The following is a 14,470-nucleotide window of genomic DNA, read 5'->3' on the forward strand; positions in this document are numbered from 1 at the left end:
TGCGCGTCGCGGGCGGGGTCTCTGGGGCGGAGCGGCCACCATCTTGGAACGGGAGGCGGAGCAGAGCCGACTGGGAGCGACCGAGCGGGCCGCCGCCGCCGCCATGAACCCCGAATAGTGAGTGCGCCCCGCCCGCGCCGTGCGGCGCAGCCTCGATCCCGAGTACGAGACTGTACGCTTACCGGGGTTGTCCGGCCCGGGTCAGGGCTGCGCGGCGCCCCCACATCCGGGTCCCCTCTTCCGCTGACCTCCCCCCCTCACATCCGGGTCCTGCCCCTCCCCCGGGGGCCCCAGGACCCTGACTCGACACCCCGAGTTCTAGCACACGGGCCTGGAGACTGCGACCCCGAGGGGCACCAGTTGGAGCCCGAGGCACCGGCACCACCAGGCCTTGTCGGTCAGGTGACCCTGCAGCCCCGCTCTTTCTAGGCCTCAGTTTCCCCACCTGCTGCCTTAGAGTGGAAATCGGGGAGCTGACGACAGTCCTGATAGTGGAGCCAGTCACCAGCGTTTCTGGTCTCGGTCCAGACTTGGGCCGTTTAGGTCGGGCGGTACTTTCTGCTCTCCGGTCCTCCCGGAATCCGGTTCCTGGAGGCTGGCCCTCTGGGTAACTCGCACGCAGGCTCTCCCATCCGGGCTGCTGGATCAACGTGCCGGGTCGCCCCCAGCGGCCGGTCCCCTCCCGCCCTCCCCTCACCTTTGCGCAAGCCCCGGCGCCACTGTCACACCCCTTCCCGTCGCCGTCACCCTGCGGATGAAGTTTACACGAATGTGGCATTTGCTTCCACCCTTCCAGTGGGATTCTTTTTGTTCCTCAAACTCTCCTCACTTCTTGGTCACTCCCCCTACGGGTAGGTGGCCCGCGTTTCTGCCTCGACTTCTCACTGACAGCTTTCACCAAGTGTCGATTATCTTCTTCCTCTTCTGCTACTTCCTTTTTGTTCTCCAGATCCAGACTTCACATTTCCTTGGGGAAGGGTGAAGCTCTGAGCTGGATCATAAGGGGAAACAGAGAAGGGTACCAACAGGCTTTCAACGAGACTTTGGAGTCTGAACCTGGTTTCCAGTATTAAAGTTAACAGCTGTGTGAGTTAGGGCAAGTTGCTTCCGTTCTCTGGTGTGTGGTTTCCTCATTAGTTGGAAATAAAAGCACTCACTTCAGTGGACTGTTGTAAAGTGTAAATGAGATGATGAGCTTGAAGCACAGGGCCAGGCACCAGTGTAAACTTGATACGTTTTGTTGTTCAGTTATGAGTCGTGTCCAGTTCTTTGTGACCCCATGGACTGCGGCACACCAGGCTTCCCTGTCCTTAACTGTCTCCAGGAGTTTGCTCAGATTCATGTCCATTGAGTCAGAGATGCTACCTAACCATCATTGCCACTTGCTGATCCTCTCTTCTTAGAGGCTTCACACCAGGCTCTTTACATAGAAATTCAGTTCATAAGTTCTAGGCTGGGCCCTGGCCTCCACTTCTAGGGCCTCTGCTGCCCAGTCAGGTACAGGCCCAGGGCAGTGCAGTAGGGTTTCCCTACTGGACTCGAAACCATGGAGTCTATCAGGAACCAGGCTGGGATACCCAACTCTGTCACCTGACTGATTGTGATCCTTGGCAAGTCACGTTCCTTTCTGTGCTTCTGTTTTCTTCTCTGTAAAGTGGAAATTCAGATGTTTCCCTTTGGGCCAGCTGTGTTATGGGGTGTGGTCAGCCCTCCCTAGCCCGGGACTTGCAGGAGGGTCTTGTGAGTGCCTCACTACCCTAATCTGAGGCACACTTCGTGGTGTGGGAGAATGCTGTAGTTGTGACTTCAGGGTGATGGCAGGCGGGCTCCCTGCCGTCCTTCACATCTTCCCATCCTTTCTCTCCAGTGACTACCTGTTTAAGCTGCTTTTGATTGGTGACTCGGGCGTGGGCAAGTCATGCCTGCTCCTACGGTTTGCTGTGAGTAAGAAGCTTCCCATACCATCCATCTAGGGTCCTGGCTGGTGGCCTGAGGGAGGTGGGGCAACAGAGAAGAGTGGTTGCAAGACTCAGGAGACCAGGGATGAAGTGGCAGGACCTGCCCGAAACATATCTGACTGAGCAAGGGCATAGGGCTGGCAGGTTGGGGTGTGAGAACTGGGGCTCAGCAGTGAGGCACTCAGGTGGGGCAGGGAACCAGAGGGAGGTTTTCCAGATGGGCCTCAGACCTGTCTGCTCAGGCCATCTCCCTGGCCCCCGGTCTTCCAGGATGACACATACACAGAGAGCTACATCAGCACCATCGGGGTGGACTTCAAGATCCGAACCATTGAGCTGGACGGCAAAACCATCAAACTTCAGATCGTGAGTGTGGCTGCTCCCAGAGCCCCGGTGCAGAGGCATCTGCCTTCAGAGGGGAGGGGCTGTAGGCACGGAGCCCAGGGCTGACCTGCCCACTCTCCGACTGTCTTGTAGTGGGACACAGCTGGTCAGGAACGGTTCCGGACCATCACTTCCAGCTACTACCGGGGGGCTCACGGCATCATCGTGGTATACGACGTCACAGACCAGGTAGTCCAGGGCTCACTGTCCCCCCTTTGCCTCCTCAGCCTCAGGTCTTCGGCTTTTGCTTCTTTTTACTGTTCCCGTCCTTTCTTCCTCATGCTGCCCGGAAAGGAGACTGTTCCTGGACTTATTTCACAAGGAGGCAAATAACTGCAGAAATGGATCCTCCCCAGGCAGGCCCTGCTGCAGGGCCTTGGCAGAACCAGGCCTCACCTCCCTGTCAAACCTTATTCTAGACCTTCCGGGCACCTCTGTTTGGTGGGTTAGTCAGCTGATTGGTTGCTGTGCTGGGCAAATGGCCTCCTGGGCAAAGACCCTGTGGCGAAGCAGTGGGAGGGGCTTACACAAGGAAGTAAAGGAGCTGTGCGCTCTGGGCCCCGTGCAAGCAGAGTTCTGGGAGCCCAGAGTCTGCTGTGGCAACTTGAGTCACATGTCAGCAGCTGCAGTGGTGATGTTAACAGCGAGAAGCAGTCCTGCCATGCCTTACAGTTCACAGGTTCTGTCACAGCCCTTTGATGCTCATATCATTCCAAAGAGGTCTGGATTATATTCCCATTTCACAGATGAAGAAATGGGTCGGGGTGCTAAGACTTTCTTAGGCCCTGTAGCTGCTCAAGTGGCAGAGCCTGAAAGCCCGTGCCTACTGATTCTACCAGTTTTGTTGTTTTTAAACTTAGTTGCTTAACGGGGGTCAGGCCCTGGGGACATGGAGACACTTACATCAACCCCAGGCCAGGAGGAGTCCCTGCTCCAAGGGGCAGCTGGACTACAGCTCGCCAGGGACTCGTGCTGCCTCCTGGCCAACAGGCTGTGGGTGAACTGCGCTCCACTCAGGCGGAGGTCACGATGGACCTCTAACTGCCAAATGCTGTGACCTCATTTCAGTTTTTGCCACGATTGACCTCTCGTGGCTTTTAACTGTGTTCTGTTCCCTCTCCTTGAAAAAATGACTGTCTCCAGCTCTCCCACCTCTTGCCGCCCTAGATTCTCTTTTCAGTGACTTTACCGATCCCTCCGGTACTGCTCCCCCACACCCCAGATTTTGTGCTTCCCTACGGCCCCCAGCCTCCTGACCCCCCTGCACAATGCTGACCGCCTTGTGGTTTGGCTTTTGTTTTGTGTTTACTGCAACGAAACGCCCTCACTGTGGACCTCTTCCTCTGTCCTGCACTGTGCTGGCACTGTCTGTGTTAATTCTCACCTTCAGTTTTACCCAGTGAACTAAATGGTGGGGTCCCTGCTTTCCAGATGAGGAAACAGGCTTGGAGATACGTTGAGTTACTTGCCCGTGGTTTCACAGACAGGGAAGGCAAAGCCGGTGTTTGTGAAGCCAGGGTTCTTTGCTTACCAGCACATCCTTGCCTGCCCCTAGCCTGCCTCTGGGCCCCCCACAGAGCTCTGGATGGTCTGCAAAACCTATCGTATCCTGTGCTGGTCTAACTCTGTTCCTGAATCGGCTCCTGCGTCCTCATCTTTATAACAGCAACCCTGTTGGCCTAACCAGAAAACTCTTCCCTCCCCCATCCCAGCAGTCACCGGGCCCCTCTGTTCTCCCCTATCGTCTCTCAAATTTGTCCCCTCATAATAATAGCAGTGATGAGGATAATAGCAGCTCTTGCTAATTAAGCACTTGTTATGAGACAGGCCTGCATTCATTATCTCACGCTCACAACAGCCCCACCGGGAGGTACTGTTTTATTGAAGTGAGGAAACTGAGGTTCAGAGAGATCAGGTGACATATCTAGGGTCATACAGTAAATGGCAGAGGTGAGGCTAAGCCCACGATCGTCTCACTAAATCCTGTGCTCTCGCCTGCCTCATTGCCTGGCTCATCCCAGCCATCCCCCAGTGGGTCTCCGTCTTCTTGCCAGTCTGATCCGGCCTCTGCACTCCTTCCAGGACTGTCTTCCCAGAGCCCGGTGTGCTCCTGCTGCCCCCTTCCTGAGGAAACCTCCACTGGCTCCTGGTTGTCCAAGATTCAGCCAGGCCAGGACCCTCCCCGCTCGGGCCTGCCTCCTCTTCCTCTGCTTCCCTGCCCAGGGCTTGAGTCCCAGCAATTTTCAGCTTTCCCCTCCCCCCAAAGATGCCACACCCCTCCCGTGTTGCCTCCCCCCCCGCCCTGCACCTTCCCCCATCCCCCCACCAGCACCCATATGGGGGTAGTTCACCCCTCCAGGCACAGGTCAGCTGTAACCTCCCCGAGCTGAGATAGTCCTGGAGTCCCACCAGCTCCTGCCTCCTCTCCCTACAGTGCTGGCCACCCTGTCTTGCCCTTGCGTGTGTCCTAGTCTGGTCCCCCACTGTCCCCTGAGTGCTTTAGGGCTGGGCCCAGGCATGGTTCCATTATTTGAACCCAGGGCCCAGCCTGGGATGTGGCAGGAGGTGTACGTCTGAACCCAGCGTGGTATCATCAGACCTCTGGCTCCTAAGAAGGGAAAGCGGCTCTAGCTCAAGCCTGTTCCTAAAAGTTCTGTCCTTTGTCGGCGTGCCAGGAGTGGGGGGTGGGGCATGGCAGGCTGCCGGGAGAGCCGGGCTGAGTGAGGAGGCTGTTGGTGCCAGAAGTAGGACGCACGTTAGGCCCCGCTCCCAGGATCCCTGTCTCCCTCTTAGGCCAGGGCCTCCTCTGGGAGGGTCCTCCACCTGCCGCTGGGCTCCCAGGTTTGCAGCCTGAATGGGATTTTAAGGCCACTGTGTGACTCTTGCTCACCTATTAGCCTTTGCTTCTGTCTTCCTTCTGGCCTTTCTTCTGATGCCATGTGCTCCCCACGTGTGGTTAGGCCTTTTCTGCATCTTAGGGAGACACGAGCAGCTGCAGGAGGAGCTGGCTGGCCCTCGGCCTAAGCCGTTTAGGTGTTGGGGCTGTTAGGAGAAGCTGGGCCTCTCTGGCCCTGGCTTTTGGGGTCTCAGAGTTGGGCAGGCAGGAGAGCTAAGCCTCATGGGGCTTCCTCTGGCTTTCTGAGCCCAGCACGCCTGCCTCTTGGGAGCTCAGGACACCCACATTCCCTTCAAGGCCCCTGTTCTCCAGGCCTGGGGTAGGGGTAGCAGTTGGGATCAAAATACCTTTTGATCTGGTTCCTCTAGGAATCCTACGCCAACGTGAAGCAGTGGCTCCAGGAGATTGACCGCTACGCCAGTGAGAATGTCAATAAGCTGCTGGTGGGCAACAAGAGCGACCTCACCACCAAGAAGGTGGTGGACAACACCACGGCCAAGGTGAGCGGGCGGGTCCGGGCCGCCGGGCGCACCACCGCCAAGGTGAGCGGGCGGGGCCGGGCCGCCGGGCACACCACCGCCAAGGTGAGCAGGCGGGGCCGGGCTGCTGGGCGCACCATGGTGAGGGGGCCGGGTTCTGCCACCGTTCACCTCCTCTCTCCTTCTCTCCCCACATCAGGAGTTTGCAGACTCTCTGGGCATCCCCTTCCTGGAGACGAGTGCCAAGAACGCTACCAACGTCGAGCAGGCGTTCATGACCATGGCTGCCGAGATCAAAAAGCGGATGGGGCCCGGGGCAGCCTCGGGGGGTGAGCGGCCCAACCTCAAGATCGACAGCACCCCGGTGAAGCAGGCTGGTGGTGGCTGTTGCTAGGAGGGGTTCATGGGGTGGGACAGGAGGGGGCACCTTCTCCAGATGATGCCCCTGGAGGGGGCAGGAGGGGCCTCCCTCTCCGGGGCATTTGAATCTGTGGCTTTGGGGGTGTCCTGGGCTCCCAATCTCCCTCTGGCCCATCTGCCTGCTGCCCTGAGCCCCGGTCCCCCCAGGGAGGACACCCAGGACCTGTGGCTGGGGTGGGGGTGCGGGCTTGCTCTGCTGCTGCCTCTAGGGGACTTTAAAAGATACCCCACCACACACCTTTGGGATGAGGGCTCCTCTGTCTGTCTGTCTCCCCGCCCCCCACGTATGCTGCAGTGGGTCTCTCTCCTGACTCTTCTTCCTGCTCCCCCTGTACCCGCCCCACTTCCCCAAGAGCTGAGGGCCTCCCTGGCCTCTACTGCCCCTGGCTGCAGTCAGCACCTGGGGCCAGGTTTAGGAACAGGGGATCCAGGGCCCTGGGATCCAGGGCCCTGGGCTGGACCTCAGGACGGGCGTGGGGACCACAGGGGCCCAGCCGCCTCCTCTCCCCAGCCCCCCGCCCCTCCCGCACTCAGAGCTCCAGCCGTCCACCTGCGGTGGGGTATGAGCACATCTAGGGCAGGTGGGCGGGCAGCTGCACTGGGCCTGTGTCTTGAGCCCAGAGGGAGCCTGCTCCTGCCGCCCCCTGCCCTGCCAGAGCCAGGCCCGTGTGCTGCCTGCTCACCGTGCCCCTTTGTCCCCAAGGCAGGCGGAGGCGGAAGGCCCACCGAGCCAGAGGCTGGGCACGAGCCTTAACCCTCTCTCTGCCAGCACCGCCTCCTTCCCCTGAGGCAGCACGTCTGGCTTATTCTCCCCCCGTCCGTCCCTTGGAGCCTGTGAGGGCGGATCCTTACCCTCTGTCGCTACTTCTCTGGGAATGTGGATGCCACCCAGGGTTGGGGGGCCTCTCCACTTCTTCCCTCTCGCCCAGGATTCCTCCGCCCTCTGACACAGCTGCTTCTGCAGAAAGACAAACCTTTGGTCTCTACCTGAGAAGCCATGTCCCTTGTGCTGTCTCTCGCCTGTCCAACCTGTGCCCTGCCCTCCAGCTTGTATTTAAGTCCCTGGGCTGCCCCCCCCCCCCCCAACTCCCAGGTTCCCCCTCTGGTGTCATGTCAGGCATTTTGCAAGGAAAAGCCACTTGGGGAAAGACGAAAGGACAAAAAATAAATAAATAAATTTCCATTGGCCCTCGGGTGAGCCGAGGGTTTTTGCAAGGAAGTTGTGGTCTGTGAGTGTGGTCTGTGGTGGGGGCCGCCCTGGGGTGGAGGGATGGAACTGGAGCCCTGGGCTTCACAGGGGGTCCTGGCTCAGGCTGTGTGTCCTAGGGTTGCTGTTGGAAGTCCTTGACCCAGTTCCTGGAGCTCGGAGAGCTGCCTGTTTGTCCTGCTGTGGGCTGTCCCCACGGGCCCAGCACGGTTCCGGCAGGGAGGGAGGCAGCGGCCATCAGTGAGCACCTGGGGAGCCGCCGCCGAAACCCACACAGGCAGCTCGGGATGGGGAGTTGGGCCGCAGCTGGAGCAGGCGGCGGGCCTGCGGGCTCGGCCCGTTGTTCCCGGCCTGCGTCCCCTGAAGCCGCCTGGCTCGCCCCCCTCTCCTGGCTTGTTCTGGGTTCAAGCCAGGTGCGTCTGCCCCTCGCACGGACGGTGGACGGACGGTGACAAATGCTTTGCACTTCAGACCTCAGCCCAGCCTCCTGGCGGGGTGTGAGAACAGTGTGTGTGCCCGTCTGAGCGGACCGAGTGTGGCTGCGGTGGGTTAGTTGTGTGGTTGCGGGGAGAAGGGGGTATGCCGAGCATGTGCGTCCATGCTTACGTGTCCCTGAGGTTGGGGCGGGGGTGGCGCCCAGGCCGGGCTGGCGGAGGGGCGCAGGGAGACCCGGCCCCGCCCGCCCGAGGCTGCTCGCACGGCGGCCCCGCCCCCAGCTCCGCCCCGCCGGCTTCGCGGGCTGGCGAGCGAGGGAGCCGCGGGCGAGGGATCGCAGGATGAGCGATCGGGGCCCGGGCAGCCGGCAGCGGACGCGCCCCCCGAGCCCACCGGCCCGCGCCCCGCGTGCCCCACGGCCCCGCGGCCCCAAACCAGGCCGCGCTGCCCGCGCCCCCCGAGCCCGCGCCCGAGCCCTGCGGGCCATGCCCGGCCGGCCCTAAGCGCGGGCCGGGGGGGCGTCCCCTTGCGCCCGGGCCCCGCGCTGGCGCCCCCCGGGCCGCCGCCCGGCGCGGGGGCCATGGCGTTCACCTTCGCCGCGTTCTGCTACATGCTCACCCTGGTGCTGTGCGCCTCCCTCATCTTCTTTGTCATCTGGCACGTAAGGCCGGGCTGGGGCTGGGGGCGGGGTGGGGGCAGGGGCGCAGGGAATGGGAGGGGGACGGATGGATGGTCTCAGGGCCCGGAGAAACTTGGAGCCTTCTCTCCGCTATCGCCCATCAGTCGGCTGCTGTTCACCCCAAGAACACCCCCCATCATCAGCTTCCTTTCCGGGGGCCCCCCTTTCTCCGTCGCCCCCGCCTGTCTGTGGGTATGTCAGTGGGTCCCTGACCCCCCTCCCCTGCCCCATGCAGCCTTGGGGTGTGAGGCGAAATTCTAGGATTCTTGCTACTTTGCCTCCTCCTGTTTCCCGCCCCCCCGCAACCATTTAGTCGCCCCCGTTGTCCAACGGGCAGTTTGTCTGTCTGATCTCCCCACCCCCTTTGTGGGTTTTTCCAGCCAGAGTGATGGAGCTGGTTGCTATGGCAACTGCATCTGTTTACAGGACCCACAGATCGCAGAGCCCATTAACCCTTTCCCGTCCCACCCCAAGCCCCCACCCCCACCCGAGACCCTGCATCGATTGGCTGTAAGCAGCCCCAGAGATCTAACCAGCTCACCTTGGGTTTCCCTGCCCCCTCCTGTCTGGGCTTCCCCCCACTAGGTTTTCTCCGCACTTCCAGCTTTCCTCCTCTTCCTGCCCCCACTTTCCCCTTTGTCTCCTGTCTCTCTGGGTCTGTCTCTCGCTCCGGCCTTGCCTCACACCTGGGTTCTTCGAAATGTCCGTTTCTCATCCCTTATGCTGATTGCCTTCCCTGAGAGAGGGTCTCTTTCCCCCACTCTCTGGGGCCTTCTCCCCTGCCTGTCTCCCTTCCATCACTGCAGAACTGTCAGTCAGCCTCCAGCTTCTTTTTTGGGACCCCTGCCCCCCTCTCTTTACTGCCCTTTCTTCTCCTCTGTCCCCTGAGGTTTCGGCCACCACCCCATCCCCTCCGCACAGCCTGTGCATCTTGGCCCTGGCCTGCTCCGCTCCGCATCCTCCGCCTGTACGTCCGGCGCACACCTCCCTGGTCATCGCTTTGTGCCCTGCCAGCCCTCTCTCTAGTCCCCCTTCCATCCTCTTCCTTCCCAGTGCCTTACCAGCTTCTCTCTGGGTCTCCCCACTTCATCACTCCTTTCTTTTCCTGGGACCTGCTGCCTGCCTGCTCCATGATCCTCCCTGGCTCTTGACCCGTCTCTCCCTCATCATCCCCTGCTGCCCCCTGCCACCTGTCTCTTTTACACCAGGATTCCATGGACTCTGACTGCGCCCCTCCTGTGTGAGGAGTGAGCCCCATAGGCACCTTCAGACACACACCCCCTCTGCGGCCTCTCTCCCCTGACTTTGCCTCTTTCTGTGGGCCTCTCGGTTGCTTTTTCTTTCCTCTGCCCGCTTCTCTGTCTTTCTCTTCCTGCATCTCCCCTGGGTCCTTCTTGATCTCCCTGAGCCTTTTGTCTCATGCCAGGGCCTTGGACTATCCTGCGGGGTGGTGGCTGGAGTCCTGAGGACTGGAAGGAATTGAGAGTCACAGTCTGGGCACACAGAGCTAACCAGCTCCTGGAAGAAAGGCTCCTGGAATTCAAAAAGCCCCTTTCTGGGCCTTTCCCCACCCAGAGGCCTCGGGGTCCCTGTGCTCCGGTGGTCCTCAGAGCAGTCCTCCATTCAGCACGCCTGTGTCCAGGCTCCTGAGAACCAGGCTCTGGGCAGTTCTGGGGAAGACTAGGATGAATAAGACTCAGGCTTTGCCCCTGTGGGGCTCCCAGGCTGGAAAAAAGGGCCCAGGCATTCTCAGAAAATATTTATTGAGTACATACTACATGTCAGGCATTGTGTTCGCTCAGCTGTTTAGCTGGGCAATCATAGCAAGTCTCTTGTCCTGCGTCCATTTCCTCATTGGTAAAGTAGGCTTGTTGTACATGAGGCCAAGTGTATGTAAGTCCAGGGCAAGGCTTGCCAAGGGGTGTGCGGGTGGGGAGAAGAGGTGTGGTTCTCAATCCAAATTGGTAAGAACTAGAACCTTCCAGGGCAGGACCCCAGATCCCACCACAGACCCTGAGCCCAGGCCCCACTGGTCGCTAGGCAACCCTGGTGGTGAGTGACGCGTGTCTGCTGTCACCATGGGGGGTTGTTTGTTCCAGGGGGCTGAGTCAGCGCCAGGCAGCCTGGGGGGTGGGAGGCGCGACACCCGCCGCCTGCTGGTGGTGCCAGCTCTGGGGCAGACAGACGGCACCCTTCCGCTCCCTGCTGGACCCCATTGCTGTGCCTAACAGGCAGGCGGCTGCCCAGAGTTGGCGGGGGAATTGGGGGAGCAGTTCCAGATGGCCCCAGCTCCCTCCAGGAAGCCCGTGTTCTCTCGCTTCGAGCCTTATGGGGTCTGGGATGCTTGGGGGTGGTGGGCCCGCTGCCTCATCCCGGAGCTGGTGCTGAGGGGAGGGGACCCCAGAAGGCTCCTCTGCCAGCCTTCCTCCCAGGCCAGCTCCCCTCAGGTCCATCTCGTCATCCTCTGAAACACCTGCTCCCTCAAGAGTTCCCATCCCAATGAAGACAGTGCCCACCACCAGATGCCCCAACATCCAAAGTCTCCTTGGGCCCCTTTGCCTCTACTTCACTGCCATTCAAGCCCTCCGGAGTCTGGCTTCTAAATAGCTCTGGAGCCCATCCACACCTCTGCATCCCCACTGCCCTCTCTTCACTCAGATCGCCATGCCTCGCCTACCCGCCCCCAGCACCCAGTCTGCACCCCAAACATCCAAAAGTCCCCTGACTGGTCTGGCTTGAGTGTAGTAAAGTGTTTACAATTTTAACTCTGGAATCCAAGTGGTTTAGAATCCTGGCTTGCCACTAACTAGCTATGTGGCCTTGGACAAGTCATTTAATCTATCTCAGTTTCCTCATCTGCAAAATGAAAGTGGTAATACAGCTCCTATATCATCAAGCTGTTGCAAGCATTAAACATAAAGCCTGTTGGCATAAAGGAAGTATCGTGTATGTCTTGGTGGGGACTGTTAGCCAATATGTACTTCCTGCTCGTTCAACCCTAGAACATCTACCTGACAGCCCTCACTCTGCTGCTTTCTACCCCTCAATGGCTCCCTCATACGTTTGTGTTCAAATATCTGGCCCTGCCTTACAAGGCCCCCACGTCTGACGCTGCTGACCACTCCAGCCCATTGTTCACCATTCCCTCTCACCTTACACTTTCACTCTAGCCCCATAGAACCTACAGCTTCCTGAATGTTCCTTGTTCTTCCAACCCTCTGCCACTGTACCTGCTGTTCCCACTGCCCTTCCCCCCATTTGTTCACCAGACAAACACCTGCTCCGAGTCCAGCCTGAACTCCCCATCCCCACCCCATGCTGGATCAGGCGCCTACCCCAGGTTCTGTACTCCGCAGCCCTGATCACCCTGGAATGCGGTTCCCAGTTGTCCTTCTAAGCCTGGGGTTCCTCCCAGACAGGGACTGTGTCCCAGGCTTCTGGGGCCCAGTGTTCAGCACAGGGCCTGCAGACAAGGCACTATCTCTTGGGATGTTTTGGATGGAGGTGTAGTAGACATGTTCTGAAGTGGGCATCAGTATACTAGAATTCCATCCCAAACTGTTGTGTGACCTTGGGCCAGGCCCCACCCCTCTCTGGGCCTCAGTTTCTCTACCTTTGCAGCAAGCTTCATCTGGGTCGATCCCCATCCATGTGTGAATCTCACACCAGAGACGAATGGGTGGGAGGGCCATAAGCTGTTGCCCCAACCCTGACGGGCACACGCCCCTCCCCCAGATCATAGCCTTTGACGAGCTGCGGACTGACTTCAAGAACCCCATCGACCAGGGCAACCCAGCGCGGGCAGTAAGTGATACATGTGCTGCGCCGAGGTGTGTCCGTCCGTCTGTCTTTCCATATGTCGCGGGTGGAGGGCGGCGGGGAGACGGGAAGACGGGGGTGTGTGTGTGGGGGGCGGTGGCCGTGCCCCTTCCTCTTGTCTGTCCCCGCCCCCAGCAAACACCTGGCGCGGGCTCAGGGCTCGGGTTCCTCCTGGCGGGGCAGCCGTTGCCGGGCTCTGGGCCGTTGCCGTGGAGACGCGGGTGAAGATCCCTCCATGGTGACGGTCGCTATGGGGACCGCGCGGCTGCATCCCTGCCGCGCCGCCGAAAACGCCGCAGAGCCTGCTCTGGCGCCCCCTGGTGGCCACGTGCAAGGAGTAGGGGGCGTGGGAGTGCGGCGGGGCGCATCCAGTGCCAGCTCCTTCACGTTCACCGTTGCTGTCTTTTCCTCCCCGACAGCGCGAGCGTTTAAAAAATATCGAACGCATTTGCTGCCTACTGAGGAAGGTCAGTGTCAGGGATAGGGGAGGAAGGCTCCTAGTCCAGCGCAGCCCCACTGTGACCCAGAGCCGGGCTTTCCTCCTCTGTGGTCTGTTTGATCTGCTCTGCCACGTGGGAGGGAGTGGGAGGCTAGAAGCCCTTTTAATCCCAGAGGTCATGGTGGGTGGGCACTTCCCAAGGGCCCTTGAAGCTTGGATCTGTCCTAGCACCTGGCCGCTGACCTGTCACCCTCACTCCCCAGCTGGTGGTCCCAGAATACTCCATCCACGGCCTCTTCTGTCTGATGTTTCTGTGTGCAGCTGAGTGGGTGACCCTAGGCCTCAACATCCCCCTCCTCTTCTACCACCTCTGGAGGTGAGGGCAGCCGCCACCTTTGGGAGGGTGAGATGGGGGATCCAGCAGGATGTGGGTGGGAGCCTTGACGGTGGGCACTCAGACCCCTCTCCCCGCCCAGGTACTTCCACCGCCCTGCAGATGGCTCTGAGGTCATGTATGACGCTGTCTCCATCATGAATGCTGACATTCTCAACTACTGCCAGAAGGAGTCCTGGTGCAAACTCGCCTTCTACCTGCTCTCCTTCTTCTATTACCTGTACAGGTGAGGCCCTGCCCGCTGCAGTCAGAAGTCAGGGAAGGGATGTACCAGGCACCATCCCTTCAATCCCAGGGATGGTTGGGCCCCAAGTTCCTGCCCTTCGCCCTTGATAACTGGGGTGCAACAGGGTGGGTGGCCGGTAGCCGGGTGCGCTTGTGACTTGGCTCACTGCCGTGTCTTCCCACAGTATGGTTTATACGTTGGTGAGTTTCTAAGGGGGAAGCCGGCCAGGGAGTGAGCCCAGAACGGACCGGACGCCTGTGCACCCCCAGCCCTGGGCCACAGAGGCCTCAGCCCTGGGGAGGGAGGGGGCACTGGTGCCCCCAGCCTCCTCTCCACCCCCCAAACTGCTGCTGCGGGGACTTCCCGCCTTCAGAGCCCCCTCCCCTTGGACTAGGGCTGGGCAGATCTCTCAACAGGGGCAGGAGCTCCTCTGCCAGCCTGTGGGCATGGCAGTCAGTCCTGGAAGGGGTGGGACCTTCGGCCTTGTCCGCTTCAGGGGGAATTTAGGCCCTGCCAAGGGGCAGGGCTTGACCCTGGAAGTTCTGGGCCGCCCCCTCCATCCCCCACCTTGAGGCTCCCCCTGCAGGTGGGGGGGTACCCACACCCGGAATGAGCAGGCTCAGCAGGGGGGCAGCCCCACCCCTAGTCTGCCCTCTCCCCTCCCCCAGGCTGTCTCTCCAGACCCCTTCCTGTCCCCACTTGCCCCAACCCCAGCCTACCCAGTCTCTTGGACCTATTTTCTATGTTGCCTGGAGGAGTACGGCACCCCCTCCCCGGCCATTTGTGACAAAATATGAATAAACTACTGCAAACACATGGGCCCCATTCTGCTCCTAAAAGGCTTAGAGAGGAGATGGGGGGAAAGGGGGAAGCACCCCACTAGCCTACAGACCCCTCTAGGACCGCCTCAGATGGATCGGAGGCTTTCGAGGTCTCCTTAGCAGCTGCCTGCTTCCACTTCACTTTCCCAGCCACATATAAACAACTATTTCTGTTGAAACACTTCCATCTGCCTTCCAAGGCAGTATCAAGGCCACCAACTCCAGGAAGACCTCCTTGGAGAAAAGTGGTGGTCCCTGTCCCCTGGCCAATGCAAAGACCGAGAAGTGTTAGCAAATCACCCCCACAAGCCCC

The 14,470-nt window shown here is 60.0% G+C and overlaps 2 protein-coding genes across 3 annotated transcripts; both read left to right on the top strand.

Moving 5' to 3' along the window:
- The first annotated feature begins 57 nt into the window (after positions 1 to 57).
- RAB1B (RAB1B, member RAS oncogene family) lies at positions 58 to 7,356 on the top strand. The gene is given in 6 exon segments (NM_001076233.1): positions 58 to 117; positions 1,868 to 1,940; positions 2,229 to 2,324; positions 2,436 to 2,531; positions 5,607 to 5,738; positions 5,917 to 7,356. Coding segments are annotated over 6 exon segments (606 nt in total). The 5' UTR covers positions 58 to 103; the 3' UTR covers positions 6,112 to 7,356.
- CNIH2 (cornichon family AMPA receptor auxiliary protein 2) lies at positions 6,172 to 14,152 on the top strand. 2 transcript variants are annotated; one of them, XM_010821172.4, is made up of 6 exons: positions 6,172 to 7,757; positions 12,194 to 12,262; positions 12,697 to 12,744; positions 12,980 to 13,092; positions 13,193 to 13,336; positions 13,521 to 14,152. In XM_010821172.4, the coding sequence occupies exons 1-6, from the start codon at positions 7,632 to 7,634 to the stop codon at positions 13,546 to 13,548; spliced, it is 528 nt and encodes a 175-aa protein (XP_010819474.1). In that variant the 5' UTR covers positions 6,172 to 7,631; the 3' UTR covers positions 13,549 to 14,152. The 2 variants fall into 2 exon arrangements, with proteins under 2 accessions (XP_010819474.1, XP_024843336.1); XM_024987568.2 differs by lacking the exon at positions 6,172 to 7,757 and adding an exon at positions 8,285 to 8,440.
- The last annotated feature ends 318 nt before the right edge of the window (positions 14,153 to 14,470 follow it).

This window comes from Bos taurus, chromosome 29 (assembly GCF_002263795.3).
Source record: "Bos taurus isolate L1 Dominette 01449 registration number 42190680 breed Hereford chromosome 29, ARS-UCD2.0, whole genome shotgun sequence".
NCBI lineage: Eukaryota > Metazoa > Chordata > Mammalia > Artiodactyla > Bovidae > Bos > Bos taurus.